Source organism: Trametes versicolor (assembly GCF_000271585.1).
Source record: "Trametes versicolor FP-101664 SS1 unplaced genomic scaffold TRAVEscaffold_10, whole genome shotgun sequence".
Taxonomy (NCBI): Eukaryota; Fungi; Basidiomycota; class Agaricomycetes; order Polyporales; family Polyporaceae; genus Trametes; species Trametes versicolor.
In genome coordinates this window covers 1,806,359-1,822,422 of record NW_007360330.1, presented here as the reverse complement: position 1 = coordinate 1,822,422, position 16,064 = coordinate 1,806,359, and the positions used below count along the sequence as shown (strand labels likewise).

The following is a 16,064-nucleotide window of genomic DNA, read 5'->3' as shown; positions in this document are numbered from 1 at the left end:
AGGGACGCGGCAGAACGTGTTGACGTGACAATTGACGCCATTTCATCGCAATCCTCCAGCAGACTGAGCTCGCGCAGGGTGGCGACCCGGGAGATATAGCCTTAGGTATCCTGGGATCCGCAAGGGCTTGAACGTCCACTTGGGCTCAGGCAGAGTGAGAGACTCGAGGTTCGGCGCACGTTTGAGGAGGTCCAGAATACGCTGTGCTGTTTCTTTGCGAGCATGTTCCTCGATCTTGGGGATGTCGATGTGCAGACCTCGAAGAGCGGGGAGGCGCGACTCCGGTTGGGCGAACACAAAGTCGTGAACCTCACGGACCGCTTTCTCGCCTTTCAGAGCAAAAAATTATTGGGCCGTGCTAAGGTGCCGTTTCAGAGATACGACACGGAGTGCGCGAGAGACGCAGGAAGATGAGCGAAAGGGAAACCGCTGCATCCCAGTTGCGCTCCTGAGTGTGCTCACTAGCAAAGACATGTCATGGGAGCAAGCCTGGAGGCTCAGATGCCGGTGTACCATTAAGCTAGATTGAGATGCCAAGGGAGGAGTGGAATTGGAGAAGGAACAACCCGTAGCCTGGCAGTCACTATAGTAGCAGCACTCAAGTAGTCACCGTTTCTCCCACGTGGCGGTTCCAATGCGGCAGCGTGCTCAATTCGGGAAAGTCCGGCTCGGCCTTCCTTCGCATAAAAACAACACAACAAATTGTGGCATTTGAAGGAGTGCAAGACCGTCAATGAAACGGTAAATTTCACAATTCCTTTGTCCCACACAAAGAGTAAGAGTAATTTGACAGTCATAGTTTGTCCCCGTGTGCACGCGTCAAGTCGAACCACATTACCATTTTGGGACTCACACCGGCCCGAAGCATGTTGAATGGGCGCCAGCTTTGGCGGGACCTCATCTTGCATTGAACGCCCACAGCGCGCTCCCGCCGTGAACGTTCTGTTGTTCAAGGATTTTCGGTAGGAGAACCACCAGCACTCACTCTAAATATATTGAATTTACCTTGACTAATTTTTCGAATCATTTCCAACAGCCGGAAGGAATCTATCGTTGCATCCCAGTCCCAGTGCGCTCGGCCATGCGCCTAGATCTGGACTCTCTGGACATCGTCTTCACCTTCGTGGATGACTTACAGACGCTTCTTTCATGTTCATTGACTTGCCACGCCTTTCGCGAGATTTCTGCCAAGAAAGTCCTTGCTGTGCGGGCCGTCGACCTCCGCGATGAACGCTCCATCCGCGCTTTCCACGCCTTTCTCTTCGCCGACACATCCGCACGGGCTCCATACGTCCGTATCATCAACCTTTCGATTGAAGACGTCGACGACGAGAGCTATGTGGCTGTGGCGCGGCTGGTGGTCGATATTTTCAAGCACGCGCTATACCTCGAGAGGCTCTATATACCTTTCGGAGAAGAGACCTTCGCGTGTCTTGGGAATCCGGATGTACACAAGACAATCGGGAAACTGACCCGTCTCCAGGAGCTCTCTATCCCACTATGGTCTGGCTACACGGAGCAAATCCTCCTGACCATCCGGTCGCCACTGAAAATCCTCCGCGTATCCCTTAAACAGATCTGGACGTCGGAGCGCATGACATGGATCACCCCTACTCGTCTACATGAAGTCATCGGGGCCTTTTCACAAACACTCGAGTCGCTTGGTGTGACAGAGCGGGCGATCAAATTCGACCCGGACTCGAAGGGACCGCAGTATCTCGCGGTGAAAAGTGTCGAGTTTTTCGGGACGAGGGGCCCGCCATGGATAGACGTCCTGGTGCACATGTTTCCGAACCTCCGCCTGACGCTCGATCTAGGCGATGGCGACCATCTTCTGGTGGACGACGACCCCGAGCAGCAGCGCGTCCGTCTCGTCAACAAGGGGGAACAGGCGCGCGGTGTACGTTGGGAGAGGATGGGCACCGTCATCGGGGACACACTCACCCTGTTCATGCTCGGACTGACATGCCCAATCGACACGCTTATGGTCAACTCCTCCTGCGCGCACCTGAAGGACCGGCTGGTGGCGGTCTTGCGCGACTCTCTGCCGACACATCTGAAGCTGACGCTTATTCTCAGCCACGGAGTGGGCGCGTTCGAGGAGACCTTCCCGGTCGAGGTTGTTCCACGGCTCACGCACCTCGTGCTATTCGTGATGTACGAAAACTTGGACGAAGACGACCGCATCGACCCGTTCACGCTGTCAGCCATCCAGTGGGCGGCCTTTCTCGTACGTCTAATGCTCTCTTGCCCTTCACCGTCGCTCTGCTGACATTGCACACAGGACTTGGTGATCGGTGCCATCCAGAATCTCAACATCACCCATCTACGGCTTGTCATCTACTACAACATCGACCTCGTAGACGAGAACGCGCCCGCGTATTCGAAGGGGTTCGTCCGCAGCTTACGCGAGCACAACCCGTCTTCCGTCGCCGCAGCACTGATGGAGGCCGTCCCGACCCTGCGCTACGTCTTCCTGACCTTCGGTGGCCAGTACGAAGTCAGCGTGCAGCAGTACGACGAGGAGGTCAAGGAGGATCGCACTGTGATCGGGTTGAGGGGCCACTGGATGGCGTCGTCTGGCTGGGCGAGTGTCGAAGGCGAAGGTGCCGAGCTTGGAAGCAAGGCGCGGACGGGTTCCCGGCCCTTCAAAAAACTGGGGGACGAGGTCGCCGAAAAGGCGGTAGAGGACGAAGGGCTACTCGTGTCACGAGAAGACGAAGTGAGCTGGTGTCGAGCGAGTAGCGGCGAACTCAATTTACTGACTGCTTTGCTCGTAGTGGATGATGGAAATGCACCACGAATGGAGTATCGAAGAGACTGCAGACTGGGAACCGTCGGCTTGGGACTTGGAGTGAAGTAGTTCGAGGGCCGGATTTCATTCTCACAGGCGTATTGACGAGCCTTTGCCGTGTACATCTGGTCAGTCCATCCCCATCTGTTCCAATTGCGTACTGATACTCGTAATAGAACACGGCGTCTCCAGACGCCCCTTCCCTTTTGTCGAAGTAGGTAGTAGGAAGCCTCGCCGGGCTCCCGTGCGCCACACAAATCGCGCTGTAGATAGCTTCCATTCCGCCTTGTCCACAGCATCGGCACGATCCCAAATATCAAAAGCGGTGGCCTTCAGCGCAAGGTGGTTCAATTCGTCTGGACCCTTCTTACTTGCCCCTCATGGGAGATCCCACGTGTTTGTGGCCAGCGCTAGTGGAGCTCACACGCTTCGCATTTTATCTCACTCGTTCATCGCGATCCCATTCCTGCACGAAACACTACCTAGGAGTAACGCGAACGGTCAGCATCTCAGTCTTGTCATCCTCATCTTCATCAGGCTCACACTTTACTCAAATACGAACGTGCCGTCGCAGTCAAGAAATTTCGAGCCGCTGACTTGAAGTTGAAAAGGTTGAAGATGTGCCACGACACGCTCCCAGATCTTGACCTGGATATCCTCGGAATTGTCTGTGACTTTATCGACAACGTTTCAGCCATCAATGCCGTCTCTCATACCTCTCACGCCCTGCGCCAAATAGCTGTCAAAAGGCTGCTAAGCATGAAACCTATCGCCCTCAAAGACCAGCGGTCGGTTCAGCTACTAGTGTCTGGACAGAACTAGAAATTGTATAATAGTATATATTGCCAATTGGTATCAATTGGCAGGCTTGCATCCGTGTGCATACATTCGCTAACAATTATGCGGATCGTACCCAATAGTGATCCTTACCCGCGAGGTTTCCCATCACTCCGAGCGAATCCCGGGTACGCCCCGAGTGGGACGTAACGATGGCGAGTTAAGGCAAAGTTTGGGTGCGATCGGGCGAATCGGTTGCGCTCGTGAGTACTCCGGTGTGCTTATTAGCGTCTGGCGGTTTTGCTGATGCATGAGTTTGTGTCGGTCGACCCGGAGTCCCGCATCCCCTTCGTCCGATCTCTGAACATCAGCATATTTCGATCCGTTACCCTGTCTCAGTGGGAACAAGGCCAGAAAGAGGCAGCACAGGCTATACTCGACCTCTTGGAACGCGTAACGCACCTCAGGTCTCTCACCCTCCCTTCTCCGGAAAGAACATTGAGGTACCTTGCGGATCCAAGAATATGTGACGCCATCACCCGCATATCTACCCTGCACGATCTCGGGATGCTGGACACCTTCGATAAGATGAAAACCATCGTCAAGCTCACGCACTCTGTCGCATCACTCCGTGTTCTCCGTATCTCGTTGGACACACTGCCCACCCTAGCCTCTCATGAAGACGACCGCGGCATCAAGATCACTCAACTTGACGCACTCCTGTGTCATCTCGCGCCCACAATTAAAGTCCTCGATATCATAGGGAAGACGCCGATTCAACTGGATGTCAAGGGAACGGGATATCCTGGCTTGCGCTCGTTGATGTCCAAGGCGCCGATTGTAGGCGACTGCTGGAAGGACATACGCATGGATCTTCTCGTATCCAAATTTCCGGCGCTTGAAGATACGCTGTCTGTCCCTACGTGGGTGCCAGAAAGCCCGGACGTGCCCAATCTACAGCGCATCCGCGCCTTGAACGAGGTGTACCAGGCGCAACGGTCGTGGAGGCATCTAGATCGGGTCATCGGAGACGTGCTCGGTCTTTACGTGCTTGGCCTCGTATGTCCCGTGCGTCATCTCATGGTGGAAAACCTCAGCAGCCGCACGAGGAACCATATGGCAGAACTTCTACGCTCCGCGTCGCCGACCCACCTCAAGCTCTCGATCATACTGTATCTTGGCGGGGATGTCCTTCAGGGTTTGCTCCCCCCGGAATCCATTTCGAGGCTCACCCACCTGGTACTCTTCTTAAGCTATGCCAACGCGCAGTGGAGAAATAGATTCCCCTCGCAGTGGACCGGCAGAGACCCCAGCGCCGCCACGATGCAGTGGAGTCCCCTCCTTGTAAGTTTGCAATTCTCTACAATGCATAGTCGTTGTTAACTAACTGAAATTCCCCTACTCTCAGGCGGAGATCATCAACTCCGTGCGCGGCCTACACCTTACTCACTTACGCATATTCGTCAACTACAGGATCAGCCAAAGCACTCACCAAGCCTACGCCGACCAAGGGCCATACTCAACGGACTTCGTCCAAGCCATTGTCGATCTTGATAGCGAACAGCTTGCCAAAGAGTTGTTGGACGCCGTCCCTTCTCTGCGGTATGTATTTGTGAGCAACGGTGGCCAGTGCATGATCTCGTTACGGCCGCCACGCCACTCTAGCTTCCGCGCTTGGGGCGCGAAGAGCCGCTGGTACGCACATTCCGCGTGGAAGAGACAAACGCCTTTTGGCAACCACGAGGAGCTCAAGGGCAGTGCGATGGAGCGCATGCTACTAGAGGAAGACCTTATGCTGTCCGACAATGACAACGTGAGTAAGAACCTCATTTTTGTCCATTAAGATTTGACGCAGCTATGCGCTAGGACGCCCTTGGGCCTAATGGCGCAGATAGGATTCCATCATGGCTAATGCCGGAGTGATATGTCTGTGTAGGGCATCACCGAAACGATTACGCTGTTCATAGCTGTCGGTATGTGTTCGCGCGAGACCGACCCGCTCGAGCTAACGGGTACTTCTAGGTATCTCGCTTTCCCCGATGCTCTGACTCGGGGCATCGTGTGGCAGGTGGATGGCAACGCCTTCGATGACGTATAGTACAACGAAAAATTTGAGCCGGTATGCATTTATTTACTTACGGGCATTACTATCGAATCGGCGCCGGGAGGAAGCCTCGTTTGATCGACCCGCCTTCGATACTGTTTTCAAAATCGGATACAGGAGCCCCCACTGCAACACTGGTGTTACTACACTTGCTGGGCAATACGAAAAGTCTAGCTCGAGATGCCGATATTGAGGAGCGCGTCGTAGGAGACAGTCGAGTTCACCGCACCATAGCTTTTCCGGAGCGATTTGTACAGGGCGGGCACAGCAGAGAGGCTCACATCCTCAGGCTTTAGGATGAGTTAAGCGTCTGAAGGCACGCGGGATTGTTCCCGAGGCCAGTAAACCACGCTGCAGTCCGGCGTAGTCTGCGTTCAAGTTACAGACGTTCTACAACAACTTAAGATACTTGGACATTGCACTTCGGCCGCGTGTACATTTCGAGCAGTACTAGTAGTACTACCTTGTCACCCTCGGCATCGCGGTTGCGCTTTCAGGACCTGCCGAGGCTGTGAAGCCCGTTATACGTGACGGTGGTGTTCGTGGGGACGTAGAGGCCCGCGCGGTCGGTATCGTTCCCGTTCTTGAACGCGACGAGCTCCCAGCCCGCGCGCTCCCAGGAATCGCGCGTGTGGGGCTGCAGCGTGAACCAGTCGTCGGACGCGGACGAGCGCGAGTACTTGGACACGAAGACGTGGCACGGCTCGTTCGTGTTGTTAACGACGATGATGCTGCCGACTCCCATCTAGGGGAAACGCGTGGAGTGAGCGACGTTAGGACGGTGAGCAGAACGGCGTACGGTTGGTGTTCGAGGTTTGATGTTTGAATTCGGGGGGGTCGGTTTGTCAGGGCTCGACTGCAACTAATGCGTGTCAGGATGAGGAGCGGCCCACAATGAAGGGGTGCTGAATGCGCACCGAGTATGCTGATGCTGAGGCCTGGGGAAAATGCGACCCTTGGATCCAGTTTTATACCTAGTTTGGGCGTTTCGACCTCACTCCCTCATGGTCATCAAACTGGCCGCAATGCATGGATGACGAACTCACCACTCGGCCTTCCAGATGGCATGCTCCGGAGGACGCCCCCTCTAGGCTCAGGGATGCACCTCTGAGTCGCAGGCGAGCGCTACGTTTGCATGCAATGTCCGTGTTCGATCGGATGTACAGAGGCTCTTCGAAGTGCTGACTCCCGCGTAGCATGTCGGCCATAGACGTAAGCGATTTCGGCGGTGATGTGTCCGATGCGCCTTGCCGTTCGAAGTACAGGCCGCGTCCTCAACGCGGCGTAGTACGGCTTGGCGTCATAGTCAACCCGGAAGGCGTGAACAAACCGTGTATGCAACGACATGCTGAATGCTGTACAGTGTACTGCCGGGCTATCGAAGCGAGACGCCGATAATTAAGTTAACACCGGACAAGTGCATGCGTCGGACGCCGCTCGAGAACTTGGCGGCGGGTGATCTGTACATGTGGACGCGAGGATTAGTACCAGTGCGATGGAGTAGCTGCGCAAGAATGCGGTCTTCGCGTACCGTGGTGGACACTCGTGAACGAAGCATGTTGAATGACATTCCGACCCGGTTCCTTTGCGCTTCTTTAACGCCGGCAGCTAAGTGCATGAGAAACGCGAATACTGAACTTATTTCCGCCATACAGAGCGTTTAGAGTTACCAGGTGTAAGAATCAGCGCGTCACAATCAGCCTCCTGATATTTTACCATTCGATAATCAAGGGTACGCGAGTCCCTACTGCCAACTTATGCCATGAAATAAGATAGATACATGATAGTAGATGATCGCACCGGTGACACGCAAGCCTACTGGCCAGTAATTCCTCCCCACTCCTCCTCTTCTTCCTTCGCACTGACCCGCGCAGTAACTTTCGGTGTCGCCTTCGGCTTCCGAGCTTTTGCAGGAACGAGGTCCGTGCCCGCCTCCACCTTTTTGAGGCCGACCATGTTCTCGTGATCTGCGAGGATGCACGTCCGTCAGCTGTGGTTCATGTCAATAGGAGAAGGGGCCCGGGACTCACATTCCCCGGCAAGCAGGTCGTCCGCGATCGAGTGCACCCCAGAGGTGATATACCGCGTCGACACGCCCCGCGCGACGAGCGGTTGCGCGAGCATCTCCTTTAGCTGCGCCTTCAACCCCGCCGTTTTCGCTGCTCGCGCCTTGCGCTTCTGCTTTGACGGTGCTGCCTCCGCCCCACCGTCGTCGCTACAGGTACAGCATTTTGAGATTTCAGTCGATGAAAATGTAAGAAAGGGTGCTCACCTCTCGAGATCTGAATCGAGCACGAGCTCCATCGCCTCAGCCGTCTCCTTGAGCCAGTTGCGCTCGTGGTTCTCCTTCTTGATCTTGTGTTGTGCGTTGTCTATCGAGCGTGCAAGCTGGATGCGTGCCTTGAGCTTGTCCAACATGTGTAGTTCTACCGGCATCTCCGGGACCTCATCTTCCTCTATGTCATGTATAAGTATTAGAGCTATGCATGTCAACAATAATATAGATGACGCACGTCTGTTGAGATTGTGCATGAGGGCACGAACGACCTTGCGCTCGTCCGGCACACACATCAACAGACTGAACCCGCGGCGCATTGCGCGGGCCGTCCGACCGTTTCGGTGCACGTATGCGTCCGCGGTGCGCGGCACTTGGTAATGCACGACATGGTCGACTGCGGGAACGTCGAGCCCACGCGCGGCGATGTCCGTCGCGAGCAGCACCGCGCCGGGGGTAGACTTGAACCGGTCCAAGTTCTTAAGACGTTGGCGTTGCTCGAGCTGCGAGTGCAGCGGGAAGGCATGCACGCCGAGCAGGTCCATGAGGGGGAGCAGCCGCCGGATACCGTCGATTGCGGACAGGAAGACAAGCGTGCGTCCGGGGTAGCGCAGGAGGAAGTAGTACAGGTATGCGTCCTTGTCCGTGACGAGGCACTCGATCTTGCTCTCCGTGAGCGTCGCAACAACGCTGCCGACGGGGCTGATGTCGACGACGGCTGGCTCGGGGTCGCGGAAGTCCAACCGTAGCAGGAGATCGTCTAGCGTAGAGGCGGGCTTGTCGTTCTTGCGACGCCTTCCGTGTGTCCGCTTTTTGAGGTTCTTTTGCAGGTCCTTGCTGAGCGTGGCGGAGAACACGAACGTTTGCAGCTCGCCTGCGCGAACGTCTTCTTTGCTGTCCTCTGCCTCGCCCTCCTGGTTCTCAGGCTCGATGATTTCATCACTATATGCGGTCAGTAGATCACAAAATCTTTAACACGTGAACACATACTCTTGCTTTCGCAGCGTCAAGCGCAAAATGTTGTCCATCTCTGCGAAATGTCCAGATTCGATCATCCGGTCAGCTTCGTCAAGCACCAGGAACCGCAGATTCTCGATTTGCGTCGCCAGCTCGTCGTCCTACATATGCAAAAGTTAAATATATATGGGTGCGCGGAAATTAGCTCGGGATACAGTACCTCTTGTATGATGTCCCAGAGCCGACCCGGCGTCGCGACCAATACGTCTACGCCGCGGGAGAGAACGCGTCGTTGTTTCTGCGCAGACATGCCCCCCACGATAGCGGCAACACAGACCAAGGGCGGACTCTTAGGCTTGTCGCCCTGTACTTCTGCCTTGGCTTTGCCCTTACCCTTAGCTTTGGGCTTGGACTTGTCTTTTGACGACTCGTCCGAAGCACCTTCAGCAGGCCCCGCATCATCGACCTCAACATCCGCATGTGTGAGGCAAGCGTTGAGATGTGAAGAGACCTGCAGAGCAAGCTCACGCGTAGGTGTCACGATGAGTGCGCGAACTGGCCGGCGAGTTTTTGAGCTGGGAATCGGACGCGAGTAGGCCTCAGTGAGGAGATGGTGCAGGATCGGCAGTCCATATGCCAGCGTTTTTCCCGAACCCTGGACAACGGTAAGCATCACGCAGCGTACTCAGGCTGTAAGCACAAATACCGTCTCAGCCACACCCACGACATCCCTGTTCTTCAGCGCAAGTGGAAGCGTTTGTGCCTGGATCGGCGTAGGCTCGGTGAACTTTCTGGCATACAGAGAGCGCGCGAGCTGAGGGTGGAGCTGAAATGTATTCCAAGCCGGAAGGAGCGTTTCGGCTGCTCCCTAGTCAGCTTGTGCATGCATAACCTTTGGGAGGGAACATACAGTCGAAGGTGATGGGATCTGGAAGCATATCAACGTCTAGCTTCTCCACCGGGGCCCCAGATGGTTCTCCGGGTGTGTCCTGAACGTCCATGGCATCCTCTTGGTCTTCGGTGGGCCCTTTCACCTAAGGTACGGGTTTCAGCGGCATTTCACGCGACTGTGGACTAGCACGTACCTTGAATCGAATGACTTTGCCACCCTCCGTCTCTTCGTAGACCACTTCGACGTCGTCGACCTCTTCCAGATCCAAGAACCCGTCCATCCCGGTCCCCATATCTGCTTCGCGCGGTTTCTGCGTTTGCTTCCACTGTAAGTCATTTGCAGTGACATGCTTCGTCTTGGCGCGTTTTGCAATCGACGATGCCGACGGCTTTGTCTTCCGCTTTACCCCCAGTTTCTCAGAGGAGGTCATGGTGATGTGCGTAAGGGAGTAGATGGACGTTGAAGCCGAAGGCTGAACTTCACAGCAGAGCGAACAATTTCTTGCAGGCGCCCCATAGGCGCTCAATAATTGATCGAGCATGGTACCGGACCGTTTCGGGCCGGGGCTCCTACGTCAAGAATGCGAGTACGCGCCGGGCGCGCTGCTCGTTCCTGCAGCTCTCTCTTCTCCTCTTTTCCTCTTCTCTTCTTCTCTGGACCCCTGGACAACCACAGTTTCAGCCAGGAAGATATTTGATCTGAACGCCCGGTAGCGAACCAGGGAACCCTTTCAACGGGAAATGTCAAATTCACAGCAGCAAGCCCCGCGACCGCCGGCTTCCAATCCTCCTGCATTTCGTGCTCGACCGCCTAGATCAGCTCTCACTCGCCGACCATCTGTCACAGGGGTGGCACTCACAAACCCTGTTACTGGCGGAGCGAAAGCTCAGAGGACGTCCAAAACCACCCAGAAACTCGTCGTACTGCCCTCTGCGCCCCAGACAAAACCCATCCCACTCGAGGCGGATGAGGATGCAGAGCAGCTACTCGGGTATGAGACGGACCAAGGGGTTCGCGAACACAAGAGCGCAGGGGAGCGGATGAGCAAGGAGGAGAGGGAGAAGGCGGGGTTTGGGCGGATAACTGCGTACTGCATCGCGGAGGGCTTCAAGATGAAGCTCCTCGCTAGCTTCCTGAAGCGCGAGCACAACGTGAAGCCTCGCGTATATGACGAGGCGATGTACGTCGTAAGTAATGGTGCCAGCAAGCCTATTCATGAGAGTCACTCACGCGGCTTGACAGATGTACCACCTCCCTCTACTGCCCGGGTACGGCCCAGGGTCCAACATTCGATCCTCTGCACCTGCTGTAACTCCAGGCAATGAGGACCCCAGTTCCGGGCTTTCTGAAGCGGAGGAAGATGGATATCAAGGCACGTACTTCAATTCCGAGGAACATCAGGAGTCCGCTACGCAGATAGAAGGCTATATGCCCTCCGCGTCCCCCGTCATGGCGACACACGGCATGGCTGTCGGTAGCCCGGAGCAGCTCCAGAGCGCTGCGCTGGAGCAAGCGCGCGCATCTGGGCAGATACCCATTGTGGTCACTACGGAGGAACGCGAGCACGAACCATCCAGGAGCGAGAACCTACGACCCAGGAGAATCAGCAAACGGAAAACCAAGTCTGAGGCGGAGAACTTCGCCGAAGCCATTTTCTTTGACTACGGCGTGGTCGTCTTCTACGGTTTCCGGGAAGACCAGGAGCTCGGTATCCTCGAGGACGTCGAGGAGGCCGGTGTCATGCTTAGGAAGATCCCGCATGACGATTGGGAGGTGGAGGCATGTCATTATGCGGTAAGCCGTTTCACTGGCGTCTCTATGTCTGCATATATGCTGATCGTGCTCCGCTAGCACGACCCTAACATCGCGTTTCCGCGTATATTCAACGACTTCTTCAGTAAGTATAGTACGATATTGTGTTGTCTGATTCTAACCCGGTATCACAGCCTTCAAGACCCATTCACACCTCCTCCAGCTCTCCGTCGCACACGCTCTCGCGCAGTCGACATTACTCGCCCACTACGAGACACTCGCGCATCGCATCCTCTCCGCCCCGTCTACACGCTCGATCCCGACTCAGCTAGCGCTCACAGGCGTGCTCGCTCTGCCACGCAAGGACGCGTTGAAACTCACTGGACGCCTGTTCACGCTGCGTCGGGACGTGAATCTCGTCAGCAACGTGCTCGACGTGCCCGAGCTGTTCTGGGACGAAGCGAGTCTGAAGGCGTTATACGACGCTGTGCGCGAGTATATGGAGATCGGGCCGCGCGTGCAGGTCATGAACGAGAAGATCGCGGTCGCGGAGGATCTGGTGCGTGTCGGCGTACGCGCAACGGTGCTACGATATGGCTTACGTGAGATCGTCTATAGCTGAGCGCGATACACGATCACCTGAACACGAACGCGATGGATCGCATAACATGGATCATCATCTGGTATGTCTGATATCCCGACTCGCTGTACTACTGTGCTCACTATCCCATAGGCTTATCGTGGTCGCGTGCCTGGTGGAAGCGGTACGTCTCGTCCTTCCGCACGTCAAACAACGAAAGCACTCACTGACCATCCTCACAGGGCGAAGTCATCGCACGGCTGATCGTACACGCGACAATGGGCTCAGGGTCTACGCCGTCGCCTGAGCAGATCCTCGCGAGCATGTCGCGCGACGAGGCGCTGGCTGCTCTGGATCGCATCGCGCGTGGACCTTGAGGGTGCAGCGGAGATGTCGACCGCCCTATTACCGCAGCTTAGGCAGGCACCGCACTGTTACTACTCGTCGCATAGTATGAGTGGACCAGCGCGGACTTTAGTCTCCCTTGGATGCACGTGCACGGTACATGAATTCTGGGAATATCGCGCCGACTTTGATCTGTGAATGATCCCGGTACTCCAGCACTTTCAAACTTAGCAGAAGCCTGCGAAGGGAAGTAACACACGTTGGTGATGATAACAACATATCTCCGGCGCGGTTCAAACTAAACGATGTTGGAGCCTACTTTGCTTGAGCACCAAACCCAAGTTTAGCCTCATTTTTGTGGGAGATGAGGCCGGCCGTTCATAGCTCCTCGATGCATCAAGCGCAGATCTAGAGTTGCTTCAGAACTTGGAAGATCGACAAGAGGCGCCCATGGTCTGTGCGTTGCTGGGCTCTTGGCGCCAGCACAACTTGACCTGGACCATCGCCACTGCTCACTGTGTTTTGTCTTTATTGTGTTCAGGCCCGAGTGAGACGTGCTCGCCTTTTTCTCGTAGTACTGTAGGTCCACAGCTACGGGCCACGGCAACGCCTGTACGTATATAAACCGCCCGCTCGAGCTCGGTCAAACGCGAACTCCCGCGCCCGCTTTCGCACCACGTCCCGCGCGCTCTATTCTCCTACGCTCACTTCCTCCACTGTCTCATCAAGATACATCGCCGTGAGTACGACAAATATGGACTGATATGGGAGTTGTAGTGTACTAAAAATGTGCGAATTTCACACAGGCCCTCGCGCGATGCGTGAGTATAACTTCGACGTTCTTGAAGTGGTATGTGGCTTACTCGACCATGTGCCGACGATTCTGTCGTTCTCCGTCGTCTCCCGCTGCTTCCGCTCTATGGCCGCGAAGCGTCTGCTGATCAGGAAGCCGATACTACTACGGGACGCACGGTCGGTGCTCGCCTTCCACAAATTCGTCTTCGCCGATCCGCAGTCTCGCCTCCCGTTCTGCCGCGCTCTTGAACTCAAAATCCCCAAGATGGATGAAGACGTCCGCAAGGAAGTTGTGCAGTGTATCTTGAGCATCCTGGGACGCGCCACCTCTCTCGACTCGTTGAACTTACCGGACGCAAAATATACACTCCAACATCTCACAGACCCGAGGATACCTCAGGCAATTGCGCAGCTATCTACCTTGCGCGAGCTAGTGTTGCTGGGATCGTGCAGAGATGAAGACATCATCATCAAGGCCACACATTCCCTACCGACCCTCACAACCCTTCGCCTCTCACTCTGCTCCCTCGGCACGCCGGGCGGGGATACCAGTACGGCCGCAGTTGACCAGTACCTAGCACCCTTCGCGCCAACGCTCGAAGCTCTGACGATCACAGATGCAACACTCCCGCTCAACGACAGGGGAATGCAGTTTCCAGCGTTGCGGTCGCTCAGTGCTCTGTTCGACCCGGAAGTTCTGCGTACGGACATCCTTGTGGAAAAATTCCCGGCCTTGAAGGATCTCGACGTTTGGATTTCGTCCCCGCCGACGGGCGGATATTGGCGACATGAGGCGTCACGATCTGCTAATCAGGAATGGCAGGAACGCGAACGCTCCTGGGATCGTCTGGAACGGCTCATCGGCCAGCCGTCCGCCATCTTCGTGTTGGGCTTGACTTGTCCTGTACGCCATCTTATGGTAGAAGCCCACATACCGAGAGAGGATTCAAGAGAAGAAATGGCGGAGATTTTGCTGACCACGCCCCCTAGCCACCTGAAGCTATCTATCTGGCTCGGCCGATACGGATACACCCTCCAGGGCTTTTTCCCTACAGAACAAGTCCAAAGACTGACGCATCTAGCACTCGTGATCATTTACGACAATTTCAAGACAAGTGATCCATACTCTCCTCACCACGCGCTGCGGACCATCCGTTGGAAGCATCTCTCCGTACGTGCCCGGCCTTTTTATCGCTTGCTGCGCTCATTCGATATCTCTCTACTCGTGCAGGCTCAGATCAAGAATTCCTTGCAGGGGGTGCAACTAACCCACCTCCGCTTAATCATTAAATACTCAGTCTGTCCGACGGACATCATGGACAGGGATTCATACTATGTCCCCTTCTCCGAGGGTTTCGTTGAAGACCTCCTCCACCTTGACCACGAGGAAACTGTTGTGGGGATGGCCGCGGCGATGCCGTCCCTGCAGTACATTCAACTGATGACATGCGGCGAACACAGGGTATGTCTACTCCCACCGCAGGTTTGGCAAAACAGGGTCTCGCGTGGCTGTTGGCGCTCGACCTCTGCCTGGCTTGTCGCAGCATCACCGCGGGGCGGCGTCGAGCCGCTCGAGGAAGAAGCCTCAGAGCGAATTATCGAGGAGGAGGGTCTCTTCCTATCGGACAACGACCGGGTAAGCTGATATGGCGGTGCAGCGACGTCTCTATGTTTCGACCTGATCGTGTTGACTCTACAGTGGCATCTCGGGCTGCACCGTGACTCGGAGTGGACCGCAGAGGAGACCGCGCCGTGGCCTATACCCGGCGACACGTCTGAGCCTGCTGTCGCGGCAAGCATAGCCATATAGTGTTCTGTGCTGAGGCATGACTAACTAGTACTGCAGGCCGACGATGTGCTGTGAGGCCCTAGGTAGAAGTGTCGACGTCTATTATGAGTTCTTCGATCTGGGTCAGAAACAGAGTTCTGCGTGAGTACTGCTACTACTGTAGAGATCAGAGCATAGCGGCGGGTCACAGGTCACAGCGGCCCCCGCCGCGCCGCTATTTGGTCTGTGTCACTGGTCACAACGGCTTTGAGGCCCCTAAGCGCCCATTTTGGACCTCCGGAGCGGGCGCTAACGCGCCATATATAGTAATTTTGGGCGCCTCGCCGCTCCGCCGCTACGTATCCCGGCGGTCACAGGTCACACCCGGCGCCGCTATGCTCTGATCTCTACAGTACTGCTAACTGAATACGACAACTTGTTGTCGTGGGTCTATGCGTAGCGCTCGAGTTTCAGCGCCTCCAGCCGAGCGCTAGCTCGGCGTCCATAAAGCTCTTTCTCCTCGTCGTCGACAATGCTCGTGCGCGCACCGCGCGCGGACGCGCATGAACGCGTTTTTCTCTGTTTTCTTTGTCTCGGTTCACTATGATATATAGACCTCACCCTCACTGTTCTCTCTTCATCTCCTCTCTCACCCGTGTGCTCGAAAGGTAGCTACCTACTGTATCCCCGTCCATCTCCTCTCTCACCCGTGTGCTCGAAAGTCCCGTCGACTTCGAGTGCTTCCTGTTTTTTTGCAGAATTACGGCACCACGCCGACGCGAACAGCCTCAACGCGGCCCCGACGGTCGTTTCCTTCCGCGCCACCCCACTCCCCTTTCTGAGAACATGGCTGGTCCCGAAGACGTCCCCAATGCTCAAGCTACACCGCCATCCAATGGACAGTCGGGGATCGCCTCAGCGGGCCCTTCCTCAGCTCCGGGTACATCTGCTGGAGTAGAACCGGGCTGCCAATGCCACCCCGCCAGTTGCGCCACTGTCCTTCCCGTCTGAGCAAGTCGCATTCC

General features: G+C 55.8%; 6 protein-coding genes across 6 annotated transcripts; 4 read left to right on the top strand and 2 right to left on the bottom strand.

The window, feature by feature from the left end:
• Window positions 1-1,081: 1,081 nt before the first annotated feature.
• On the top strand, window positions 1,082-2,858 carry TRAVEDRAFT_22935 (uncharacterized protein; the record flags this gene model as incomplete). Its single annotated transcript, XM_008043564.1, has 3 exons — window positions 1,082-2,230; window positions 2,285-2,722; window positions 2,781-2,858. 3 exons carry the CDS (start codon window positions 1,082-1,084, stop codon window positions 2,856-2,858), a joined length of 1,665 nt encoding a protein of 554 aa, XP_008041755.1.
• Window positions 2,859-4,138: 1,280 nt separating this feature from the next.
• On the top strand, window positions 4,139-5,494 carry TRAVEDRAFT_51301 (uncharacterized protein; the record flags this gene model as incomplete). The annotated part of the gene is made up of 4 exons (XM_008043848.1): window positions 4,139-4,915; window positions 4,980-5,173; window positions 5,237-5,384; window positions 5,438-5,494. The coding sequence occupies 4 exons, from the start codon at window positions 4,139-4,141 to the stop codon at window positions 5,492-5,494; spliced, it is 1,176 nt and encodes a 391-aa protein (XP_008042039.1).
• Window positions 5,495-6,048: 554 nt separating this feature from the next.
• On the bottom strand, window positions 6,049-6,650 carry TRAVEDRAFT_30997 (uncharacterized protein). The gene is made up of 3 exons (XM_008043624.1): window positions 6,593-6,650; window positions 6,475-6,537; window positions 6,049-6,420 (listed from the first exon to the last, which is right to left on the bottom strand). The coding sequence occupies exon 3, from the start codon at window positions 6,418-6,420 to the stop codon at window positions 6,169-6,171; it is 252 nt and encodes an 83-aa protein (XP_008041815.1). The 5' UTR covers window positions 6,475-6,537; window positions 6,593-6,650; the 3' UTR covers window positions 6,049-6,168.
• Window positions 6,651-7,490: 840 nt separating this feature from the next.
• Window positions 7,491-10,066, bottom strand: TRAVEDRAFT_172822 (DEAD-domain-containing protein; the record flags this gene model as incomplete). The annotated part of the gene is made up of 9 exons (XM_008044181.1): window positions 9,993-10,066; window positions 9,818-9,941; window positions 9,614-9,768; window positions 9,128-9,562; window positions 8,941-9,068; window positions 8,189-8,892; window positions 7,948-8,131; window positions 7,706-7,890; window positions 7,491-7,642 (listed from the first exon to the last, which is right to left on the bottom strand). Exons 2-9 carry the CDS (start codon window positions 9,906-9,908, stop codon window positions 7,491-7,493), a joined length of 2,034 nt encoding a protein of 677 aa, XP_008042372.1. The 5' UTR covers window positions 9,909-9,941; window positions 9,993-10,066.
• A 397-nt stretch (window positions 10,067-10,463) lies between these two features.
• On the top strand, window positions 10,464-12,657 carry TRAVEDRAFT_30996 (DUF155-domain-containing protein). Its single transcript, XM_008043623.1, has 7 exons — window positions 10,464-10,986; window positions 11,042-11,593; window positions 11,651-11,696; window positions 11,746-12,110; window positions 12,170-12,234; window positions 12,285-12,315; window positions 12,374-12,657. Exons 1-7 carry the CDS (start codon window positions 10,540-10,542, stop codon window positions 12,506-12,508), a joined length of 1,641 nt encoding a protein of 546 aa, XP_008041814.1. The 5' UTR covers window positions 10,464-10,539; the 3' UTR covers window positions 12,509-12,657.
• A 738-nt stretch (window positions 12,658-13,395) lies between these two features.
• Window positions 13,396-15,081, top strand: TRAVEDRAFT_51298 (uncharacterized protein; the record flags this gene model as incomplete). Its single annotated transcript, XM_008043847.1, has 3 exons — window positions 13,396-14,442; window positions 14,503-14,907; window positions 14,971-15,081. 3 exons carry the CDS (start codon window positions 13,396-13,398, stop codon window positions 15,079-15,081), a joined length of 1,563 nt encoding a protein of 520 aa, XP_008042038.1.
• Window positions 15,082-16,064: the final 983 nt, after the last annotated feature.

Bases quoted from the DNA above. Each gene is read 5' to 3' on its own strand.
- TRAVEDRAFT_30997 (XM_008043624.1), bottom strand. From the start codon at position 6,420: ATGGGAGTCGGCAGCATCATCGTCGTTAACAACACGAACGAGCCGTGC.
- TRAVEDRAFT_30996 (XM_008043623.1), top strand. From the start codon at position 10,540: ATGTCAAATTCACAGCAGCAAGCCCCGCGACCGCCGGCTTCCAATCCT. The intron at 10,987-11,041 runs GTAAGTAATGGT...GCGGCTTGACAG, and splicing joins ATGACGAGGCGATGTACGTC to ATGTACCACCTCCCTCTACT. The intron at 12,316-12,373 runs GTACGTCTCGTC...CCATCCTCACAG, and splicing joins TCGCGTGCCTGGTGGAAGCG to GGCGAAGTCATCGCACGGCT.